The 23,943-nt window shown below is 42.6% G+C and overlaps 3 protein-coding genes across 3 annotated transcripts; all 3 read left to right on the plus strand.

Moving 5' to 3' along the window:
* The first annotated feature begins 2,428 nt into the window (after positions 1–2,428).
* LOC115457319 (olfactory receptor 6T1-like) lies at positions 2,429–3,367 on the plus strand. Its single transcript, XM_030186739.1, has one exon. The coding sequence runs from the start codon at positions 2,429–2,431 to the stop codon at positions 3,365–3,367; it is 939 nt and encodes a 312-aa protein (XP_030042599.1).
* A 10,669-nt stretch (positions 3,368–14,036) lies between these two features.
* Positions 14,037–14,990, plus strand: LOC115457320 (olfactory receptor 2AP1-like). The gene has a single exon (XM_030186740.1). The coding sequence runs from the start codon at positions 14,037–14,039 to the stop codon at positions 14,988–14,990; it is 954 nt and encodes a 317-aa protein (XP_030042600.1).
* Positions 14,991–21,940: 6,950 nt separating this feature from the next.
* On the plus strand, positions 21,941–22,888 carry LOC115457321 (olfactory receptor 6M1-like). Its single transcript, XM_030186741.1, has one exon. The coding sequence runs from the start codon at positions 21,944–21,946 to the stop codon at positions 22,886–22,888; it is 945 nt and encodes a 314-aa protein (XP_030042601.1). The 5' UTR covers positions 21,941–21,943.
* The last annotated feature ends 1,055 nt before the right edge of the window (positions 22,889–23,943 follow it).

A 23,943-nucleotide genomic window follows, 5' to 3' on the forward strand; every position in this document is an offset into this window, starting at 1 on the left:
TCCATTGGAGCTCTTTGAGGCCTTTTTCCTTCCTGCACGGTACACACAACATTTTGTCCACGTTAATTAATTTAGTCATTTTTTGTCAGTGAAAATTTTTGAGACAGTTTTCTAGCGAATTAGCACTTCCACACCCATTAGTTTCTTAGTTTTATTGCAAACAACATCCCATCCCTACATTCCTATCTATCTATCTATCTATCTATCTATCTATCTATCTATCTATCTATCTATCTATCTATCTATCTATCTATCTATCTATCTATAAAATCAACCACAGTCTGTCTGTCTATCTATAAAATCAACCACAGTCTGTCTGTCTGTCTATCTATCTATCAATCTGTATATAAAATCAATCTATCTATCTATCTATCTATCTATCTATCTATCTATCTATCTATCTATCTATAAAATCAACCACAGTCTGTGTCTGTCTATCTATCTATCAATCTGTATATAAAATCAATCTATCTATCTATCTATAAAATCAACCACAGTCTGTCTGTCTATCTATCTACCAATCTGTATATAAAATCAATCAATCTATCTATCTATCTATCTATCTATCTATCTATCTATCTATCTATCTATAATAAAAGCCTTTAATAAGGGCATAGAACTGGATCTGGATTTTCTGAACCATAACCACTGATGCTGCTGTGCAGGAGATATTAACAAGAAGGAAATGACCAGAGACCTGTGGGTTTTCTGCCTGATGTAAAAGGTCTTATACATGAAACTGAAATGGAATGGAGAATATGACACAGGGAAAGCAATGCTTGGGTATTAAAGCGTGTGGATAATGCCTAGAAATACCAAAAGTGTGGTGGTGTTGTGTTATTTCATTTAAAATTGATGACGTTTCTATCATTTGGTTTTGCTATGTAAATAGTTTGGTTTGAATCAACTATAATATAAATATGCTCGATAGCAGATCGACTAGTTAGATACTACAAAACAAACAACAGATCTGCTGTCAGAAAAAGATTAATTCCTATAAGCACTTAAAGCAGTGGAAAAAGCCTCAAAAATCCTTTTAAATCTTGAATTGATTCAAAAAAGATATGACGGGTGCAATAACCTTTTTCATCATCACTGGCATAAAAAACCACTGCTTGTGCTAATATTCATTCATTTATGGTTAAACTGTGATTATGTTATATTCAACACCAAATTCCACACTTATCTTTAAAGTGGATGCTTGCAGCTTAACTGCGCTGTACTCATTCACTCTCAACTGGTGCAGGCCCTGCACATTTCTAGAGCGCTACTAGGGTTACGCAGCGCTGTACAATTTAACAAAGAGAGACAGTCCCTGCTCAAAGAGCTTACAATCTAATAGATAAGAGTGAGACAAATATAGGACAATCAAGCCATTGTGACATCACTGATGAGGTTGGCTCTTAGGCATTGGTGGAATGAGGCATTATGACATCACAATCTCAGCTCTGGATACCAGAGACTGAAACTCTTCACACTAAGGGGGGAAGTGGGCCAAGTATAGGACAGTCGAGCCATTGTGACATCACTGATGAGGTTGGCTCTTAGGCATTGGTGGAATGAGGCATTATGACATCACAATCTCAGCTCTGGTTAAATCACTGCTATATGTAATACTACTACTACTACTACTACTTAACATTTCTAGAGCGCTACTAGGGTTACGCAGCGCTGTACAAATTAACAAAGAAGGGTGGTCCCTGCTGAAAGGAGCTTACAATCTAAATAACGAAATGTCAAGTTGGGGCAGTCTAGATATCCTGAGTAGAGGTGTAGTGGTTAGGTGCCGAAGGCGACATTGAAGAGGTGGGCTTTAAGCAGTGATTTGAAGATGGGCAGGGAGGAGGCCTGGCGTATGGGTTCGGGGAGTTTGTTCCTCGCATGGGGTGAGGCGAGGCAGAAAGGGCGGAGCCTGGAGTTGGCGGTGTAGGAGAAGGGTACTGAAAGGAGGGATTTGTCTTGAGAGCGGAGGTTACTAGTAGGAACGTAAGGGGAGATGAGGGTTGAGAGGTAAGGAGGGGCTGCAGATTGAGTGCATTTGTAGGTTAGTAGGAGAAGCTTGAACTGTATGCGGTACCTGATCAGAAGCCAGTGAAGTGACTTGAGGAGAGGGGTGATATGAGAATATCAGTTCAGGCGGAAGGTAAGTCATGCAGCCGAGTTCTGAATGAACTGAAGGGGGGATAGATGGCTAAGTGGGAGGCCAGTGAGGAGTAGGTTGCAGTAGTCAAGGCGAGAGGTAATGAGAGAGTGGATGAGAGTTCGGGTGGTGTGCTCAGAGAGGAAATAACTAGAATTGACCACTCCCTCTTGCATCTAATGGCATTTTTGTCTAGCGTGGTGTTATTGGCGTATGAAAAGTGAGATTAACATAGGCTTTTCTTTGTGTATCACTCTTTTACTTCTCAGGTAAGATACCATTATTGGTATGAGAAATCACACCAGTGTTGAAGAATTCATTCTGCTGGGGTTCCCTGGGACCCCGATGCTACAGACTGCGCTCTTTGTGGTCTTCTTAATGATTTTCCTAATAACACTAATGGGCAACCTTATCATTATTGTAGTAATATGTCTGGATTATCGCCTCCACACGTCAATGTACTTTTTCCTTTGCAACCTGTCTTTCTTGGAAGCTCTGTTTATAACTCTGATCCTGCCTGGCATCTTGAGGAATTTGATATCGAGCTGCAAAACTATCTCTTATGCCAGTTGTCTGTCTCAGTGCTATGTCTATTTTTATCTGGGGACGGTGGATTTTTTCCTGCTCTCCGTCATGTCTATTGACCGCTATCTGGCTATATGTCACCCACTGCATTACCCCACCATTATGAACCATAGTGTTAGTGCGTTGATGGTCCTTGGCTGCTGGGTAGCTGCTTTTCTGTGTCTTCTCCTACCCATAATTCTACTCTCTAGGTTATCTTTCTCTGGCCCCAACAAAATTGATCACTTTTTCTGCGATACTTCAGCCATCTTAGAATTGGCATGCTCAGACACAAGCTTCCTCCGACTCATCTGCATTCTGGTAGGTTCATTTGTAATCCTGGGATCCTTACTCTTAACTGGAGCAACCTACTTCTGCATCTTCTTCACCATCTTCAGAATGTCTTCTCTCCAGAGACAATCCAAGGCCTTATCGACCTGTGCCTCCCATCTCACCATCGTCCTTTTGGTCTACGGAAGCTCTCTTTTCACCAATATCGGCACCGTGTCAGGTCACTTGTTGGGTATCGGCAAGACAGTGACTGTGCTGAGTGCCATTGTTGTTCCACTGCTGAACCCTTTCGTTTATACTTTGAGGAATGAAGATGTAAAGAGAGCTCTGAGGGACTCTATACATCGGAGAAGAATTAGGCTTGGGAACTGAAGCCCCCTGATTCTCATAACAACTATGGGAGAAGGTAGAGCAAAGCCAACAATTTCTGGTGAATGTCTAAAAGGTGTAAAAGATTGGTTAGGAAATGGCTACTTAAGGCTCTTTCTACAAAGCAGCGGTAAGCCCAATGCGCACTTACCACTCTCTATACAGGAAGTACGGCCAGGCTACAGCAGCCTGGCTGTACTTCCCACCCCTAGCACGTCGTCATTTCCAGCGCTACAAAAATCTATTTATTTTTGTAGCGCTAGAGTGTACCCGGCGGTAATCGTGCAGTACCACGCACTGCCCGGTTACCACCGGGTTAACGCGGGAACCCTTACCGCCACTTCAATGGTGGCGGTAAGGGCTTCCCCCAAAGTGGCTATGCATCAAGTGCTTTACTTGCCGCACGGCCACTTCCTGCAGGAAGACGAGACTTCCCTTTTACCAGCTGTGGTAAAAGGTTCCTCAGCGTACGTGTAAAACACACTCCAACACCAGCGCCACAGCTTGGTAAAAAGGGCCCTTTTAATGTTGTTGCAAATTAGAATTTCAAAGGGTGAAGAAGACATGGGCAATGGTGTCCTCTAAGGTATGCAGGAGTCCTCGGCCTATGTGCCTACGATCAGTGGTGGGGCAGCAATTCTTCAATTTCACTTATGACGGGCAGGCAGTTACCCTGGGAATTTCTGTAGGACTCGCCTGCCTGGCGCAGTTGAAACCAGGAGATTACTGCCCAAACCAAAAGGTAGGAACGTGAGCAGCAGGACTCCTGCCTATCTCAGAAGGAACGTTGGGCACGGAGCTCTGAATAATTACAGGATGGGATGGGATGATGGTTTTCTTCTTACATAATAAGCTTTGGTCCTGGGGAACTGAGGAACTGAGTTCGATTCCCACTTCAGGCACAGGCAGCTCCTTGTGACTCTGGGCAAGTCACTTAACCCTCCATTGCCCCATGTAAGCCGCATTGAGCCTGCCATGAGTGGGAAAGCGCAGGATACAAATGTAACAAAAATAAAATAGATACTATTGGAGATTCTACATGGAATGTTGCTACTCTTTAAGATTCTACATGGAATGTTGCTACTATTGGAGATTCTACATGGGATGTTGCTACTCTTTGAGATTCTAAATGGAATGTTGCTACTATTGGAGATTCTACATGGAATGTTGCTACTATTGGAGATTCTACATGGAATGTTGCTATTCCACTAGCAACATTCCACGTAGAAGGCTGCGCAGGCTTCTGTTTCTGTGAGTCTGACATCCTGCACGTACGTGCAGGACGTCAGACTCACAGAAGCAGAAGCCTGCGCGGCCACATTGGTGATCTGCAAGGGCCGACTTCTACATGGAATGTTGCTAGTGGAATAGCAACGTTCCATGTAGAATCTCAAATAGCAGCAACAGTGGAGGAGTGGCCCAGTGGTTAGGGTGGCGGACTTTGGTCCTGGGGAACTGAGGAACTGAGTTCGATTCCCACTTCAGGCTCAGGCAGCTCCTTGTGACTCTGGGCAAGTCACTTAACCCTCCATTGCCCCATGTAAGCCGCATTGAGCCTGCCATGAGTGGGAAAGCACGGGGTACAAATGTAACAAAAAAAAAAACTTGACAAAGTATTTTCTGGATGTTTCACCAAAATGTCCCAAAACAGCTACGAAGTTAAGAGCTTCTGCCAATTTTCTTTAAGGGACAGTTGTCTAATGGACCATTGTGCACGCGCATGGATGAACACATTCTCCAGAAAAGAGTCTGCAACCTTTGAAAAGAATGAATCCTCTATGCAAATATTGTGCACTGTTTTCACTATAAAGCCTCTCAGGCATGACCCTGTTCTTGATGGCTCTTGGCTCCCTTTTCTTTTCGCTATCCTCTAGCTTTTTCTATTCTCTCTTTTCTTGCATTAGTTCCTTTAAGATGCTATTGCTTAATTGCTTTTATTGTTAACGGCTCTGATATTATGAAGGGCGTATATTACTACTACTACTTAGCATTTCTATAGCGCTGCCAGGGTTACGCAGCGCTGTACAAGTTTAAACATGGGGAAGGACAGTCCCTGCTCAAGAGAGCTTACAATCTAAAGGTAAAAACTATGTAGTCAGTGTAGGTATCAGGAATGGGAAGGTGGTTAGGCACCAAAAGCAAGGGAGAAGAGATGGGACTTGAGTAAGGACTTGAAAATGGGCAGGGAGGGGCGCATGGCGTATGGGCTCGGGAAGTCTGTTCCAGGCATAAGGTGATGCGAGGCAGAAGGGGCGGAGTCTGGAGTTAGCGGTGGTGGAGAAGGGTACAGAAAGGAGTGATTTGTCCTGAGAGTCATATTAAATAGCCAATGAACTAAACTAATCTTCGGAAGATTGTGCCTTGTTTACAGGCAGTGGAAAACCGAGGGTCTCTATTCGTATAATGTACCCTCTCGATGACATAGCTCCTATAGCAAGCAAATGCCTGGGGGAAAAAAATAAAAACAGAACAAAACGAGCATTCCCCAAAACAACACTGCAAACATGAAACAAAAACTTTCCAGCTGCCCCATCCCTAGTGTTCTCCTGCTTCTGTTATATTCTGTAGTTATTGCGATCCGCTTGTCGTTTTCTTCATTTTGGGGTTCTACCTTCGTTCCGGGCACCTGCAGGGAAATGGAGGGAGGGGGTTAGACTGGAGCAGATCGAAGAACAGCCATTCTTGCTCCCTAATCCAGCCCCTCTTCTCCAGTTGCTCCTGCCCTTCCTCCCCTCCCCCAACCTTCTTAACGGCCTCCCATTTCCACTTCTGTTTCGTGTGGAAATTAAATCCTGTAAATGTGTATTTTGTACTTCATATAAAATACTTGAATGATTCTTTTTGTTGAAATGCAAGGCCAAGGGGAGAGAGATTTTCAAAGATTATACTCTGCTAATTGAATAATTGTCCGGGTAAAATTAAGAGCTGGACATGTTCCCCCTGCACCAGTACGCCAACTGAAAAGGGGCAGTAGGTCAAGGAGCTGGGGGAGGGAATTTTATTTTGCTTTTGGTTTGATTAAGCAACGACAATGTCTTCAGCTCTTAGCATTTGCCCGGTTCTAGAAGGTGCCATGGCTGACTGTGCCTGTCATGGTTGTCCTGAGGTGGGAGCAGAAGTCCATCACTAATCCTTCTGATATTCAAAGTGATTTAGCTGGACAGGAGATGCTCCTGCATGGTTAAGTTGTATGTAGCCACTTAGGCGGTAATATTCATTGCCACTCAACTGGACAGTTCTGCTGAATATAACCACTAACTGAGCACTCACAGGCATGCCGGTGTGGATGGCAGAAGCATGCTGCCGATTTGCTCACTACTAAGGCAACTTTTTTTCATTTCTGGTAGTCTAGTGGGGTTGCACAAGCTGGAACAACGCCCACTCTCTCCTGCCTATCATGGCCTCCTTGCAGAAAATGGCTGCTGTGACCTCTAGTGTTAGTTTCACAGTACTACTACTACTTATCATTTCTATAGCTCTACAAGGCATACGCAGCGCTGCACACCATACACTCAAAGAGCTTACAATCTAGATAAGACAGGCAGACAGACAGAACAATTAAGGGCAAGGGAATAAAGAGGTGAGGATAAAAAGGACAGGGCAAGTGAGTTAGGAATCAAAAGCAGTGGTAAAGAGGTGGGCTTTGAGTTTGGACTTGAAAACATTAGTACCTGAGGGCCTTGGTTCCATTATAAGAAAGTACTCCAATTATTCACCTTTAGAGCTGATAAATAAAGATGCCCAGTTATTAAATTGCTGCCCCTCCCTCCCCATGTACTGATTTTAAATATGGATAAATATATCCCTATTTATCAATCTAAACCAGGGCTTTTTTTGAGGGGGTACTTGGAGGTACTGAGTACCAGCACCTTTTCCATTGTCTTCTAAAATTGACCCATGGTCTCCAAGTTTTAATGAAAGCGCTCAGGCCCTACACATCGATTCTGCCTCGTCATAGATTCTGTGACTGGTTGCAGGGGGCCTGGCTATTGTGGGGTGGGTCCCTCAGTGATCACCCCACCCCTGAAGGGTGACCTCACATTTGACTACCGGCACCTTTTTCACTAGAAAAAATGCACTGATCTAAACTAATGTGCTTAGGCACGAGTTAATACCGCTTAGAGGGAATTCTGCCCCATGCCCACCTAGTCTGTGAGGTCTGGAAAACTGCTGAGTTGCAAGATTATGTCATTAGTTCCTTTAGAAAATACCTGACCCTTTATGAACTCCATTCCAAAGCAGTCACATGATCCTTAGAAATGGAGGTTTCTGGTTGCCATACAAGTTGCCGAGGGCCACAAAAGTTATATTGTTTTAGCCCTTTTCTTCATGGAGGCGCTCTTCCTTCCTCTATGCCTACGTTGCACAAGAGGTATTGACAAGATGGCAATGAGCAGAAATCCGTGGGTTTTGTGCCTGATGTCAAAAGTCTTACACGTGCAACAGAAATGTCAGCAACCTCTTCCTAGTTGCCCCCTTTGGTGCCACAGAGGGGGAAGCTAGTGCATCCTTGAAAAGGAAATAGGTTACCCAATAACTCGTGCAGATTAAATTCATATTACACTGGTGATTGTTTGAAGATTCAAACATTGAAGGGTTCTAATTTTGGTTCCCAGTAGCTATAATAGATTGGTGTCCTCCGGAGAATCTGAGCTAGGCTTCAGTCTGTAATTTCAGCAGTGTTTTTGTCTTGAAGTCATTAGTAGAGTCATTTCCTCTTAAAAGAGTTGGGAAACGAGATGTTTCACCCACAAATAGACTGAAACAGGGCATTGACCGAGGTGCCTCTGAGAACTCTATAAATTAAAGCAATGCACCATAGTTCAGAATTAACAGCGGTGTTTGGGTTACCTTCTAGTGTTGAAAGTAAGAAACGCAGAAACGTTCATGAGTTTTACTGCAAATCAGTAAACCTTACTCTTTAACACCCCGATACATTCAGTGAAAATTTTGGAGATAAAGAAGAGCATTTATTGGAACTAACTTACATGTTTGCCCAGGTGCTGACAGCATCTCATCTCAACAAGTCCAACAGTTGACCAACGTAGAGTTATTTGGTAGGTGTACAAAAATGCTTCCTTGCTGCAGAGTGATGGAAACTGGACCCCCCGTTTCTCGGAAGTGATTATCAGAAGAGGAGGATCAGGATATATAGAGGTCTGGATATCTGTATTTATCATTTTATAAAAAAGGTGAGCCTGGACTGGAAATGAACGATGGGAGGAGACGGTTAGTACTGATGTGAGGGATAAGGAGTAGCCTTAGTTCAGAGAGTGTAATAATCGATAAATTTACTTGATTAGCTCCGGAAGGATTAGTGTTCAGTGAATAAAATGAACTGTCCAGTGTAAAAGTAGGAAAACTCTACAGAGAAAGAATACACTGCAAACACACGTCATATAAGCAAATCTAGCTTGTGCCTCTGTTTTATTATCAGTGAATAGATGTGACTTGTTTCTCAGTTCTTGGTTACTAGTTACTATAAGATGTCGACACTGGTCAGTATTTCTTTAACTCGCTCATTCTCTCTCTTTTTTGTCTCTTCCCGGAAATTTCCCTCATCAATTATTTATATTTCCATACAGTTCCTCCTATTCAAAGATCTAAATGGTTTACACTTCAGGCACAGGCAGCTCCTTGTGACTCTGGGCAAGTCACTTAACCCTCCATTGCCCCATGTAAGCCGCATTGAGCCTGCCATGAGTGGGAAAGCGCAGGGTACAAATGTAACAAAAATAAAATAAATACTATTGGAGATTCTATATGGAATGTTGCTATTCCACCTGCAACATTCCATGTAGAAGGCTGCGCAGGCTTCTGTTTCTGTGAGTCCGACGTCCTGCACGTACATGCAGGACGTCAGACTCACAGAAGCAGAAGCCTGCGCGGCCACATTGGTGATCTGCAAGGGCCGACTTCTAGTGGAATAGCAACATTCCATGTAGAATCTCAAATAGTAGCAACAGTGGAGGAGTGGCCTAGTGGTTAGGGTGGTGGACTTTGGTCCTGAGGAACTGAGTTCGATTCCCACTTCAGGCACAGGCAGCTCCTTGTGACTCTGGGCAAGTCACTTAACCCTCCATTGCCCCATGTAAGCCGCATTGAGCCCGCCATGAGTGGGAAAGCGCGGGGTACAAATTTAACAAAAATAAAATAGATACTATTGGAGATTCTACATGGAATGTTGCTACTGTTGGAGATTCTACATGGAATGTTGCTATTCCACTAGCAACATTCCATGTAGAAGGCTGCGCAGGCTTCTGTTTCTGTGAGTCCGACGTCCTGCACGTACATGCAGGACGTCAGACTCACAGAAGCAGAAGCCTGCGCGGCCACATTGGTGATCTGCAAGGGCCGACTTCTACATGGAAAGTTGCTAGTGGAATAGCAACATTCTATGTAGAATCTCAATAGTAGCAACAGTGGAGGAGTGGCCTAGTGGTTAGGGTGGTGGACTTTGGTCCTGAGGAACTGAGTTCGATTCCCACTTCAGGCACAGGCAGCTCCTTGTGACTCTGGGCAAGTCACTTAACCCTCCATTGCCCCATGTAAGCCGCATTGAGCCCGCCATGAGTGGGAAAGCGCGGGGTACAAATTTAACAAAAATAAAATAGATACTATTGGAGATTCTACATGGAATGTTGCTACTGTTGGAGATTCTACATGGAATGTTGCTATTCCACTAGCAACATTCCATGTAGAAGGCTGCGCAGGCTTCTGTTTCTGTGAGTCCGACGTCCTGCACGTACATGCAGGACGTCAGACTCACAGAAGCAGAAGCCTGCGCGGCCACATTGGTGATCTGCAAGGGCCGACTTCTACATGGAAAGTTGCTAGTGGAATAGCAACATTCTATGTAGAATCTCAAATAGTAGCAACAGTGGAGGAGTGGCCTAGTGGTTAGGGTGGTGGACTTTGGTCCTGAGGAACTGAGTTCGATTTCCACTTCAGGCACAGGCAGCTCCTCGTGACTCTGGGCAAGTCACTTAACCCTCCATTGCCCCAGGTACAAGTACCTGTATATAATATGTAAGCCGCATTGAGCCTGCCATGAGTGGGAAATAAAAAAAAAATGTAAAATAAAAACATGCAAAATACAAGCTAAATCATTTTGTCATTGATGCATCAGCCAATATAAAAAAAAACAGAACTAGAAAGTAGAAAATGCAAGTATAAAAAATGAGATTTTAATTCTTTTTAACAATTTTTTTTTAATTGGTTTCCATTCCATCCATAATTTAGTTATTTGTCACATTTATACCCCGCACTTTCCCACTCGTAGCAGGTTCAATGCATCTTACATAATGGTAGGGTTATGATATAAAATGTACAATATACAATGAAAAGACTGTATATTGTGGTAAAGATGGGGAAGGTATGGGATAGTTGGGTAGGCTGGGGTAGAGGGTCTGGGAGGTAGATATGGGGCAATGTAATGTATAGCAAAACAGCAAAAGTAGAGGCTGACAAATGCGCAAACCAATAGGGAGATAATCTCAAAAAACAGTGTATTCAGAATATTCATATCAATATCAAGGACCCGACACGGTCCGTGTTTCGGCGCCAAAGCGCCTGCCTCAGGGGTCACAATCAACTTTCTCTGAGAAGAAGCTGATAGGCTTGAATTCCTTTATGTATGCAAGTTAATCCACAGAGAGAACAAAGGAACAGCCAACCGATCAGCAAACAGCATGTGACATAATGCAGGAGGAAGATAAAAGAAAGCCAATCGTCTCATAGTATCCGGTGAGGGGGGGGGGGGGGGGGGGGGGGGGGGGGGGAAGGAGAGACAAAGTGGGAATTACCTATAAATGTAGAGTTCGCTCATGAGGATAGACAAATGAAGAGGTAGAATACCAAACCCTTACAGAAAGATCTATGAGATAGTATAAGAACTTTAACCTATTATGGTAATTAATTGGTAATCTATTGACATGTACTGATTGAGTATGTTTTGCTAGGTCTGATTGTCATAAGGTCTGATTGTATGAAGTGCAGTCTTTTTGGCTAAAAATCTTAGCAAATTTTTGATTGCTTGCCTTTCTGAACTTCTGTTGCAGGTGAGTTACATGTCAGATATGGTAGTTAGGTTCTTGGGCAACAGGGCTTATAATCTGTGTAGGTAACTGGTGCAATGTAAGCTAGGTGAGGCTTTCCTGGTTCTCATTAGTCAAAAAAGTGGAGACCAAATGCTAATTAATTTTATTTCCTGAAAGGTACCTCATTGCTCTATTGACAAAGCATTGTCAAGGTTGTTACACCTCTGGCCACTTTCCTGGACCATACTGGTTTTTATCTGAAATCATCTTCCATGCTGCTATGTAATTTTTCTCTGTACAATGATGTACCCAAAGAAGGCTTGTCATGATTATTTATAAATGCAATTTTGAAAAAGTGAAAAATACTTTTCAATATCAATTTCCAAATATTCAAGGAATTAAATGGATCACAAAATACTTCTCAACTGAGACTTGAAGGCTTATTTTCGAAAGAGAAGGGTGCCCATCTTTCAACACAAATCGGGAGATGGGTGTCCTTCTCACAGGGTTGCCCAAATCGGCATAATTTTAAGCCGATTTGGGCCCCCTCAACTGATTTCCGTCGCGGGGATGACCATAGTTCCTGGGGGGCATGTCGGAAGCATAGCGAAGGTGGGACTGGGGCGTGCTTAACACATGGGCGTCCTAGGCCGATAATGGAAAAAAAGAAGGGCATCCCTGACAAACACTTGGCCAACTTTACTTGGTCCATTTTTTCTTGCGACCAAGCCTCAAAAAGGTGCCCGAACTGACCAGATGACCACCAGAGGGAATCTGAGATGACCTCCCCTTACTCCCCCAGTGGTCACTAACCCCCTCCCACCCTATAAAAACAATTTTATTAGTTTTTTGCTAGCCTCTATGCCAGCCTCAAATGTCATACCCAGCTCCATGACAGCAGTATGCAGGTCCCTGGAGCAGTTTTTTGGGGTGCAGTGCACTTCAGGCAAGCGGACCCATGTCCATTCCCCTCCTACCTGTTACACTTGTGGTGGTAAAACCCACAAGAAACCCACTGTACCCACATGTAGGTGCCCCCCTTCACCCCTTAGGGCTATGGTAGTGGTGTACAGTTGTGGGTTGTGGGTTTTGGGGGGGGGGGCTCAGCACACAAGGTAAGGAAGGTATGCACCTGGAAGCAATTTATGAAGTCCACTGCAGTGCCCCCTAGGGTGCCTGGTTGGTGTCCTGGCATGTCAGGAGGACCAGTGCACCTCGAATGCTGGCTCTTCCCACGACCAAAGGGCTTGGATTTGGTCGTTTCTGAGATGGGCGTCCTCGGTTTCCATTATCGCTGAAAACCGGGGACAACCATCTCTAAGGTCGACCATCTCTAAGGTCAACCTAAATGTTGAGATTTGGGCGTCCCCGACCGTATTATTGAAACAAAAGATGGATGCCCATAATACCGGTTTCCCCGCCCCTTCGCGAGGACGCCCTCAGGAAAACTTGGGCACCCCGTTCGATTATGCCCCTCAGAGGGTCAGAGAACTTGACAGTGGCACCTTCTGCAACAGTCTCATACCTGCATGGGTGGAATGGTTGTCTTTAGCTTGTAGTATCTCCCATTAGTGACCGAATAAGTTAAACATCTAAAAAAACATTTTTTTTAATGGGTTTTTAAAACTTTGTTCAAAATTCTACATTTGAGAATCCCCAAATTTTGCATGGAGAATGATTATAAAGATGGTTTGATAGTCCCTCGTCAATTAAGTACCGAGTTCCAAAGTTTGATACCCTATAGGATCAAAACCTGAATTTATGATGATGTCTTCTCCACTTTTTTGACATTCGGATTTTGTAAGAGCCCTGTAAGCCTCCCGTTCCTTCTTAGCCCACTCACCCTAACCTCTCTTCCATGCCTAATGCATGAGCTAGGATCTAATCTACCTGCAATGCAGTGACTTGCTACTGGTAGAGCTTTATTTCAATCTTGGCTGCAGTATTTATTGTAAGGCTTAAAAAGAAACCAAGCAAACACTGCTTCCTCCCACCCCATCCCCACTCCTCCAGTATTTTGTTGTTCCTTTCTAGATCTCATTTTAATTCATTAGTAATTGATTATAAATCATGTTGTGATGTTCCCAGGAAAGGCGGTATAGTAAGTCAAAATAAACCATAAAACCCTATTCTAGAATAACTCGACAGGCAACAAACAATAGCAATGTGATGGTTAGGACTTTCCTTTAGAAATATTCAATTTCCCTCTTTGTCAGTTTTTACAGTGCGCTTTTCATGAGACAGCCAAAGGCTTTCTCTTATGACCATGCCCCTGTTTCATTTGATTTCCTGTATCCAAGAACCGGTTATTGTTTAAGGGGTTTTTTATATTGTTTATATTTTATTGATATCTTTTCAACATTGTTGGTTAACGATGCACAAAATGTTGTTGCCACTTGATTAGGGAGAAGAGTTCATGGTGAAGCAGATTAACAATCAACTAAGTTCATAAATAAACAAACAGTGTATGAGAATAGATGATTTCTACTGAATACAGAGTTGAACGTTCATCGGGAGGTGGTTAGGTTAATAACGAGGGAAAGCCAAGGGACTAACCTCCTACAACCAGAGCTGAATGCTACAAAGATCTAGAATAACGTCATAAACTTTGTGTATCGTTTCAGCTGACTCACATGTCATTTGCAGAGCTGAGAAACAAGACATTCGTGACCGAGTTCATTCTGCTTGGACTCTCTGATGCTCCTGAACTTCGGATCTTTCTTCCCATCATGTTTTCCATCATCTACATCGTAACAGTAACGGGGAACCTATTAACAATTTGCATAATTGCTGTTAACTATCATCTTCACAGCCCCATGTATTTCTTCCTCGCTTGTTTATCTCTCTTGGAAGCCTGCTTTACCTCTCTTTTTGTCCCCAAAATGTTGGTTATCCTTGTGTCAGAGAAGAAGTCAATTTCTTTTTCCAATTGTTTCATACAATGCTATTTTTTTTATCTCCTGCTGGGCACAGATCTTTCACTTCTCACAGTTATGTCCATAGATCGCTATGTAGCCATCTGTCGCCCAATGCATTATGCCACCATCATGACTCATCGGGTTTGTGCTCAAACAGTCCTGGGCTGTTGGGTAACTGCTTTTGTTTTACTGCTTCCCACGTTCATTCTCCTGTTGAGATCTCCTTTCTGTGGTCCCAATGAAATTAACCATTTCTTCTGTGATGGCTTTGAACTTTTAAAACTGTCCTGTGGTGACACTTGTGTACTTAAACTGTTCATTTCCATTGTATCCTTCACTTATCTAACGGGGAGCTCATTGGTCATAGCCATGTCTTACATTTATATTCTGTTCACCATCCTGAAGATCTCATCAAGAACAGGTCGGAGTAAAGCCTTCTCCACGTGCACTTCTCACCTCAGCATGGTCAGTATCAGCTTTGGGTCAGCTAGTTTCATACAGGCAACGGCATATGAAAACAATTCAAGAGACCTAAACAAAGTGGTGACCTTGGTGGCTGCCACTTTACCTCCCTTGCTGAACCCCTTCATTTACACCTTAAGAAATCAGAAAGTAAAAAAAGCCTTGAGAGACGCTGTGAGATGGAATACACTGTTGAAGAGAATATGAAATTCCCCATCAGGATTTGCTGCATGGACTGGAAAATCTGTACAATATTAGCTTTTTATGAGTCCCAGATTCCTGGACAGAATCTTTCACTGTTAATCCAATGGTCAATGATAGAGTTTGGCTGTCATTTGCAACAACACAGGTAAAGTCAGCGACACATCCCTTGCCACTGAATATTGTTAAAACCCAAAACTGTACAGACACTTTTTTTGTGGTTTTCACTTTACAATAATAGGGGCCCATTTACTACTAAGGCATGCTGAAAAGTGGCCTGCGCTGGTGTAGCTGCATGTTTTAGACGCGTGCAGGTCCATTTTTCAGTATGCCTAGAAAAAAGGGCCTTTTTTGGTGGCCAAAAATTGAGACGTGACAAAATTTAAATGAATGCGCGTCCATTTTCGGCCTGAGACCTTACCTCCATCCATTGACTTAGAGGTAAAGTCTCACTCACTAACCAGGCAGTAAGCGTCAGCGCACATATACTGCCGATTGCTGCTGGGTAAGCGCCACACGGTAGAACCACGCATTTTGGACAGGCATCAAAAATGGAATTACTGCCCGGGGCACGCGGTAGCCGGGCGATAGTTCCAATTTGATGCGCGTTGGAAACGCATAGGCTCCTATGCGCCTTAGTAAAAGAGCGCCATAGTGCACCAAACAGTGCATCATTGCATATTTTGCGTGATGTCGAGAGAGGAATTAAGAAAGAGTACACCCTTTTTTCCAAACGGGATGCCCTCTTTCAGCAGAATGCCTACTCAACGGCTTTGCTCTTGAGATGAAAAAAAAAATGGCCGAAGTGAACATTTTCGGAAACAACACAGTAAACATCTCAAAACAAAAATGTTCTGGATGCCAATTTCTAGTTTATGATGAGCTGAATAGTGATAGGATCAGAAACAGAAACATTCTGATTAAAAAAAAAAGAACCTTTCTCTTGTATCTGGAATAAACTGAAGCGTGAAAGGTCCTGTTTACTAAACTGTGGTAAAGTTTTGCATTTTACACAGAGTAATTGCCAAAATTAAGCAGAATAACTGTGTTAATCGGTAGTGGTATTCTCAGCATCTTCTCATGAGGTTAACACTGAAGAAAGTTCTTTATTGTCCATTAACTGAATTATAAGTAATACAACGCAGGTAGCTACACGAATTGAGGTTAGTTTTAACTGTACTGTGTTATTTACAGCATAAAAAGTTATATAGACAATAGAAAATGAAGGCAGGTAAAGACCACATGGCCTATCCGGTCTGCTAAAACCATATCATGTACTCCTTAGAGAACCTCTGTGTTTCTTCCACACTTTCTTGAATTCATTTACAGTCTTTGGTTCCACCACCTCCACCAGGAGGCCATTCCATGCATCCATCACCCTTTCCATAAAGAGGTATTTCCTCAGGTTACTCCCAAATGTGTCCCCTTTCACCTTCATCCTATCCCCTTCTCATTTCAGAGCTTTCTTTCAATTGAAAGAGACGTGTCAGTGCCTGGTGTCGCTATTAGAATGGTCAGTAGATGTTGTCATAAAGTGTGTGTGGACAAAGATCTCAATATGTATACTTTGGAAGAAAGCTGGGAGAGGGGAGATATGGAAGGCTTTAAAATATCTCCATGGTATTTATTTATTTGTAGCATTTGTATCCCACATTTTCCCACCAATTTGCAGGCTCAATGTGGCTTACATGTGTTGTAATGGCGGTTGCCATTTCCGGGTAACAGACTTACAAATGTTATTGCGTTACGTGCATGCATACGTGGTAGACAAACATGGAACATAACATAAATGGAACAGATCATGGTGTATATATACAAGTTGGATAGTAGCATACATTAGTAAATTGAATTGTAACATACTTTAGGTCATTGGCTGTAGAGAGACCCTACTCAGCATGAGGTTTAAAGTGGTATTGTATGATCGTTGATAGCAAGGAAGTTAATCAGTCATGTAATAGTAGTTCGGTTTTGTGTAGGTCATATATGGTGTTGTTATTTAGTGTTTAAGATGGATTTTTGTGGTATGCCTTCTTGAAAAGATCTATTTTCAGTAGCCTTCGGAAGATGGTTAGGCCTTGCATTGTTTTTATGGTCTTCGGTAGTGCGTTCCATAGCTGCGTGCAGACGTATGAGAAACTGGTCGCGTATGTGGATTTATATTTCAGCCCGAGGCAATGGAGGGTTAAGTGACTTTGCCCAAGATCACAAGGAGCAGCAGTGGGATTTGAACTGGCCACCTCTGGTGCTGTAACCACTAGGCCACTCATCTATGTTGTGACGTCATAATGCCTCATTCCACCAGTAAGAGGCAACCTCATCAGTGATGTCACAATGGTTTCATTGTCCTATATATGGCTCACTTTTATTACATAGAGCAATGAACTTCCCTCCTTAGTATGAAGAGTTTCAGTCGCTGCTAACCAGAGCTGGTCTTATTTAATTTAGATTTTGCTCACACTTTTTTCAATAATAGCTCAAGGTGAGTTACATTCAGATGCTCTGGATATTTCTCTGTCCCAGGAGGGCTCACAGTTTTGGTTTGTACCTGAGGCAATGGAGGGTTAAGTGACTTGCCCAAGATCACAAGGAGCAGCAGTGGGATTTGAACCAGCCACCTCTGGATTGCAAGACCGGTGCTCTAACCACTAGGCCACTCCTCCACCACTTACTGTTGTGTGTTTCTCATTTCTCCTTATTAGAAGTTCCCCATACCAACTTTTCTGTGCAACTGTTTATCACTGAAATGAAAAATTAACAACAATAACAAAAAAAAGAAAGTTTTTATAAATTTAGATGTGAGCCGATTGCTGCTGGGCAGCATTTTAATTGCAGATGAAGATTTTTTTTTAGGGTCTGCAACATCAGGATGTGTTAAACAGCTGTTAGTAGAATTCACAGCACTGAGGAAAACAGAAGGTTCAAGACTCTCAGAGAAAAGGCGGAAATCCCCGGGAGAGGTGGTGCTTAGTTGCAAACAGGTTCCAGCAATGAACATTCATGAGTGCAGCCCGAGAGTAATCATTTTCCCATGGTTGAAAGCAGGAGCAAATTATATAAAATGAAGTGATTAGAGAAAAGGGGTGACAGAGGCATATCTTGCAATGTGTTGATTGCATAAATCACTTTAATATAAATTTATATGCTAATATATCAGATGTTATTGTGCGGCTTTAGGTAAGTGAAAATATTTTCTGAGAATTTATTCATTTTTCAAAAACATTTCTAAAAATGATGCAATTTCCTTGATGTCATTGAGGAGTCGGTTCTAATTTCTTACATTTGCCTGGGTGCAGGTGTCAGAAGAACAGACTTTGTCACCATAAACTATGCATATCAGATTATTAGATTAGTGAATTCTTCTCTTTTTGAAATACGGACATCATTGCTTCTCTAAGCTAGTTTTTCTTAATTCCCATCCTTCCCAGAGGCACGAATTTGAAAACAATATGAAAAACTGCATTTATCATTGGCACATGTGGCATCAAGGATGTGAAACAAGGAAAGCTGCTTAATTTTATCATAAGGCAGGTTGGAGATCAATGTATATCATTTCTTCACGGAGAGGGTGTACGCTTGGAATGCCCTCCCGCGGGAGGTGGTGGAGATGAAAACGGTAACGGAATTCAAACATGCGTGGGATAGGCATAAAGGAATCCTGTGCAGAAGGAATGGATCCACAGAAGCTTAGCTGAAATTGGGTGGCGGGGTGAAGAGGGGTTGGTGGTTGAGAGGCTAGGATGGGGGAGGGCAGACTTATACGGGGTCTGTGCTGGAGCCGGTAATGGGAGGCGGGACAGGTGGTTGGGAGGCGGGAAATACTGCTGGGCAGACTTGTACGGTCTGTGCCCTGAAAAAGACAGGTACAAATCAAGGTAAGGTATACACATATGAGTTTATCGTGGGCAGACTAGATGGATCGTGCTGGTCTTTTTCTGCCGTCATCTACTATGTTACTATATCAACAAATCGTAACAAAGCATAATTCTGAGACCTGAATAAGACATTTCATATGGTTGTGGAAAACACATTTCTATTCTGTATTGTAGCTGATGGAAGTGTTTTCAAAAATGCATAACCACCACAAATATTACCAATGAGACACGACGACTCAAAGTGTACCACTACAATTGAACAGAACCGCGTTCCTTGGAAAAGGAGACATGATGAGCCTAGAGATAGGGATTGGTGAGTGGGAGAAAGGTAGTGAGCTGAGGGTACGTGGGTTCCTCTAAACAGAATATTTAACAATAGATAGAATTATGTCACTAGCTATGGAAAAATATTGTCAGGGAATATTTACTCTCAGTGATTGATAACGCATTTATCACGCTTTGGAGCCCATTTTCAAAGCACTTACAAAGTTACATAAGGGTTCTTTTACTAAGCCAAGGTAGTGTTTTTAAGTGCATGCTAATGATTAGCCCACGCTAAGGGGCCCTTTTACTAAGCCACGTAAGTGTCTAGGCATGCCCAATGTGTGCCAAAATGGAGTTACTGCCCAACTACCACGTGGCTTTTGCAGTAATTTCATTTTTGGCGCGCATCTAATATGCGCATCTGAAAAATATTTTTTATTTTCGGGCGTGCGTAACAGACTCGCACCAAGTGGCATTTGGCGCACACAGGCCATTACTGCCCAGATTCTTTACGCGGTAATGTCTTAGACCCAAAATGGATGTGTGGCAATTTTCATTTTGCCGCTCGTCTGTTTTTAGCAACAAAAAAAAAAAAGGCATTTTTTTGTAGGTGCATTGAAAAATAATTCTGCACGCGCCCAAAACACGCGTCTATACTACCGCAGGTCATTTTTCAGTGCACATTAGTAAAAGGACCCCTAAATGCCCATAGGAACATATGGGCATCTCTAGCTTTTAGCGCTAACGTTTTTTATCGCACGCCAAAAATGCTACCATGGCTTAGTAAAAGACCCCCCCTCTGGAAGTTTGTAAGTCTATGTTCATTGAAAATGAGCCTCTTTAACTACTAGGGGTGTACAGGCTAAAAATTGTCAATACTTCGGTATTGGAGGCAACGTTCTTAATTGGTTTAAGGGATTCCTAACCACACGCTCATATCAAGTGACATCAAATTCGATTACATCAGCCACATGGACACCTGAATGTGGAGTCCCACAGGGATCCCCCCTTTCTCCGACCATATTCAACCTAATGATGATACCCTTGGCCAAACTACTATCAAACCAAAACCTCAACCCATACATATACGCTGATGATGTAACGATCTACATCCCATTCAAACAAGACCTAAAAGAAATTTCCAACGACATCAACCAAAATCTACATATCATGCACTCCTGGGCAGATGCATTTCAGTTGAAACTTAATGCAGAAAAAACCCAATGCTTAATACTCACCTCTCAACACAATACGAACAAATTCACCACCATCAACACACCACAACTAAATCTAGCAATTTCGGATACCCTAAAAATCCTTGGAGCTACCATCGATCGACACCTAACACTTGAAAATCACGCGAAAAACACAACCAAAAAGATGTTCTATTCAATGTGGAAATTAAAAAGAATAAGACCATTCTTCCTAAGGACCGTCTTATGTAATCTGGTACAATCATTAGTACTCAGTCAGTATAGACTACTGCAACTCACTTTACGCTGGCTGCAAAGAGCAAATACTAAAAAAACTCCAAACAACCCAGAACACGGCAGCCAGACTCATATTCGAAAAATCAAAATATGAAAGTGCAAAACCCCTAAGAGAGAAGCTACACTGGATCCCACTCAAAGAACGCATCACGTTCAATGTATGTACCCTAGTTCACAAAATCATCTATGGCGATGCCCCAGGCTACATGTCAGACTTGATAGACCTTCCACCCAGGAATGCTAAAAAATCATCTCGGACATTCCTTAATCTCCATTTCCCCAATTGCAAAGGTCTAAAATACAAATTAATGCACGCATCAACCTTTTCCCATATGTGCACGCATTTCTGGAACGTGTTGCCACGCAACCTAAAAGCGATCTATGAACTGACCAACTTCCGAAAACAACTGAAGACCCATCTCTTTGACAAGATATACCACAGAGATCAACACATATGAAGCTCCCCACATACATCCAGAAATGTTTAATAATGCCTTCTGTTATATTACTATCATGTATTCCATTACTATGCAACCCAAAATCCTTCTGTAAACCAAATAACTATTCTCTTCTTACTTCCACTATCCATGATGTATTGTAAGCCACATTGAGCCTGCAAAGAGGTGGGAAAATGTGGGATACAAATGCAATAAATAAATAAATTTTGTGTAGTCTCCCGTAGCATTTACAGGATTTTTCATTTCATTTGTAGAGGAGTGTGGTAGCCGTGTTAGTCCACTCTTAAGGCTATCAATAGAAATCAAACAAAATAAAACATGGAAAAGAAAATAAGATGATACCTTTTTTATTGGACATAACTTAATACATTTCTTGATTAGCTTTCGAAGGTTGCCCTTCTTCGTCAGATCGGAAATAAGCAAATGACATTTGCTTATTTCCGATCTGACGAAGAAGGGCAACCTTCGAAAGCTAATCAAGAAATGTATTAAGTTATGTCCAATAAAAAAGGTATCATTTCATTTGGGATTTTTTAAAAAATGTTTCTTCTTTTCTGGGGGTAATGTTGTCAATAGTGTGCATTATTGAGCTATAGGCACACTATTGTAGACAGAAAACAAATCCGACATGATTTCTTTCCTGCTGTTTTGGCTTTCAAATAACATGAAACAACAAGCAAAAATTCAGTAGAGAGAGAGACCAAAGAAGTTTGTCTTAGGCAGAGATGTGTCTCCTACCAGCATTAGCCTGTCTCTATGTGACAATACAAAGGAATACGAAGTTCAACTGAATAAGTGCCAAAATAGTGAAATTCCAGGAGATAGATAATATGTAATATGCCCCATTTCAATGGCTTGTGTCACTGTTGCAGAACATGAAAGTCAAGAATGAGACAGTTGTGATAGAATTCATCCTGGAAGGATTCCCTGGCTCTCCTCAGATGCAGAATTTCATTTTCGTGTTACTTATCGTGGTCTACATGGTCACCTTACTTGGGAACATTTTAACCATTGTGGTCATACGTCTGGACTATCGACTGCACACCCCTATGTATTTCTTCCTGGCCAACTTAGCCTTTTTAGAAACAAATGTGATTTCAGTAATTGTTCCTAAAGCTCTCCTCAACCTGGCATCCAAGAAAAATGTAATTTCTTATGCTGCCTGCATGGCTCAGGGTTATTTCTATTTTTATCTTTTCACCACAGATTTTCTCCTTCTCTCTGTGATGTCCATCGATCGTTACACAGCAATATGTCACCCATTGCATTACTCCACCATCATGACCAGTAGAGTTTGTGTATATTTGGTCTTTGGTTGTTGGTTGTCTTCTTTCTTCTTTCTTCTTCCATCAACTGTTTTAATCTGTCGACTGCCATTTTGTGGCCCCAACCTCATTGAACACTTCTTCTGTGATTCTTCCTCAGTCTTAGCACTGGCCTGTGCCGACACCCAGCTCATTAAATTGATAGCTCTGGTAGTGGCTTCCATTGTCTTGCTTGGTCCTTTAGTGTTGACCGTTCTCTCATATATCTATATTATCTCCACCATACTGAAAATCCCATCCACTGAGGGTCAACAGAAAGCTTTCTCCACTTGTGCCTCCCACCTTACTATGGTCTCCTTGGCCTTTGGGAGTGCTATTTTCATAGAGGTAAGGCCAATGCAGTCGAGCTGGTTGTATACGAACAAAGTGGTGTCTGTAGTGAGTAGCATTTTCACCCCCCTAATGAATCCTTTCATTTACACTTTGAGGAATGAGAAAGTCAAAGAAGTCCTCAGGGATGGTCTCAACCATCTTAAACATTTCCAAAAAGTATGAACTGGATTCTTTATTGAAGGCCCCTTTTACCAAGCCATGGCAAAATGGGGCCTGCGTTGGCTTTGGCATGGGTTTTTGACATGCACCAAGGCCCCCTTTTACCGCAGCAGGTAAAAGGTAGGTCTTTCTTTTTTACAGGACATGGCTGTGCGGAAAGTGAAGCACTTGCCACTCGGCCGTTTTTGAGGGGATACCTTACCGACACCCATTGAGGTGGTGGTAAGGGCTACCGTGCTTACCTGGCAGTAACTGGGCGGCAGCATGCAGAACTGCCTAATTACTGCCAGCTACACATCAGTGCTAACAAAATAAAAATATTTTTAATGTGCCGGACATGACGCATGCTGGGGTTGGGAACTAGCCCAGCGATACTTCCTTTTTAGTGAGCGGTAAGGCCGCGTTGGGCTTACTGCTGCTTTGTAAAATGGGCCCAGACTGAAGCAATGTTCTACTAAAGTGTGCCGGAGTCCTCCACCTCGTTTGCACCATCAGAGAATCCGGCAGAACTTGCCTGTCTCCTCCACCCCCTCCCCGATGGAAACTATGATATTAGTGAACCACCACCCCCTGTGATAAGAATTGATTGAACATAAAAATAATTCCAAATATGATATATTTTATGATCTCTTTTGTCTAATTTATTTTAATTTGATAATATGTAAACTACTTAGAAGAGCCTCCAATAGGTGATGTATGAAATACCTATTAAATCTGAAATTTGAAATTTCCAAGAATGGGACCTATGTGGATTTAAAGGCTCTTTTTACAATTCACTTAGGGGTCCTTTTTCTGATCTGCGGGAAAAAGGGCCCTGTGATAGCGGCAGGAGCCATTTTCCTGTGCACCAGGGCCTTTTTTTAGTGTAGTGGGTAAAAAAGCCCCCAGAGAACTCTTACCACATGGCCATGCAGCGGGGAGCCCTTACCACCCCCCACTGAGTTGGCAATAAGGGCTCTCGTGCTAACATGGCAGGGGCGCCAAGAAGGGGGGCAGGGGGGAAAAATTCCCTGAGCCCGGGCCTCCAAGGGGGGGCTCGGCGCCGCAGTCCCTGGTCT

The sequence above is a fragment of the Microcaecilia unicolor genome, chromosome 14 (assembly GCF_901765095.1).
Source record: "Microcaecilia unicolor chromosome 14, aMicUni1.1, whole genome shotgun sequence".
Classification (NCBI taxonomy): domain Eukaryota; kingdom Metazoa; phylum Chordata; class Amphibia; order Gymnophiona; family Siphonopidae; genus Microcaecilia; species Microcaecilia unicolor.

Excerpts from the sequence above, each read along its gene's own strand:
- LOC115457321 (XM_030186741.1), top strand. The coding sequence starts at position 21,944 with ATGAAAGTCAAGAATGAGACAGTTGTGATAGAATTCATCCTGGAAGGA.
- LOC115457319 (XM_030186739.1), top strand. The coding sequence starts at position 2,429 with ATGAGAAATCACACCAGTGTTGAAGAATTCATTCTGCTGGGGTTCCCT.
- LOC115457320 (XM_030186740.1), top strand. The coding sequence starts at position 14,037 with ATGTCATTTGCAGAGCTGAGAAACAAGACATTCGTGACCGAGTTCATT.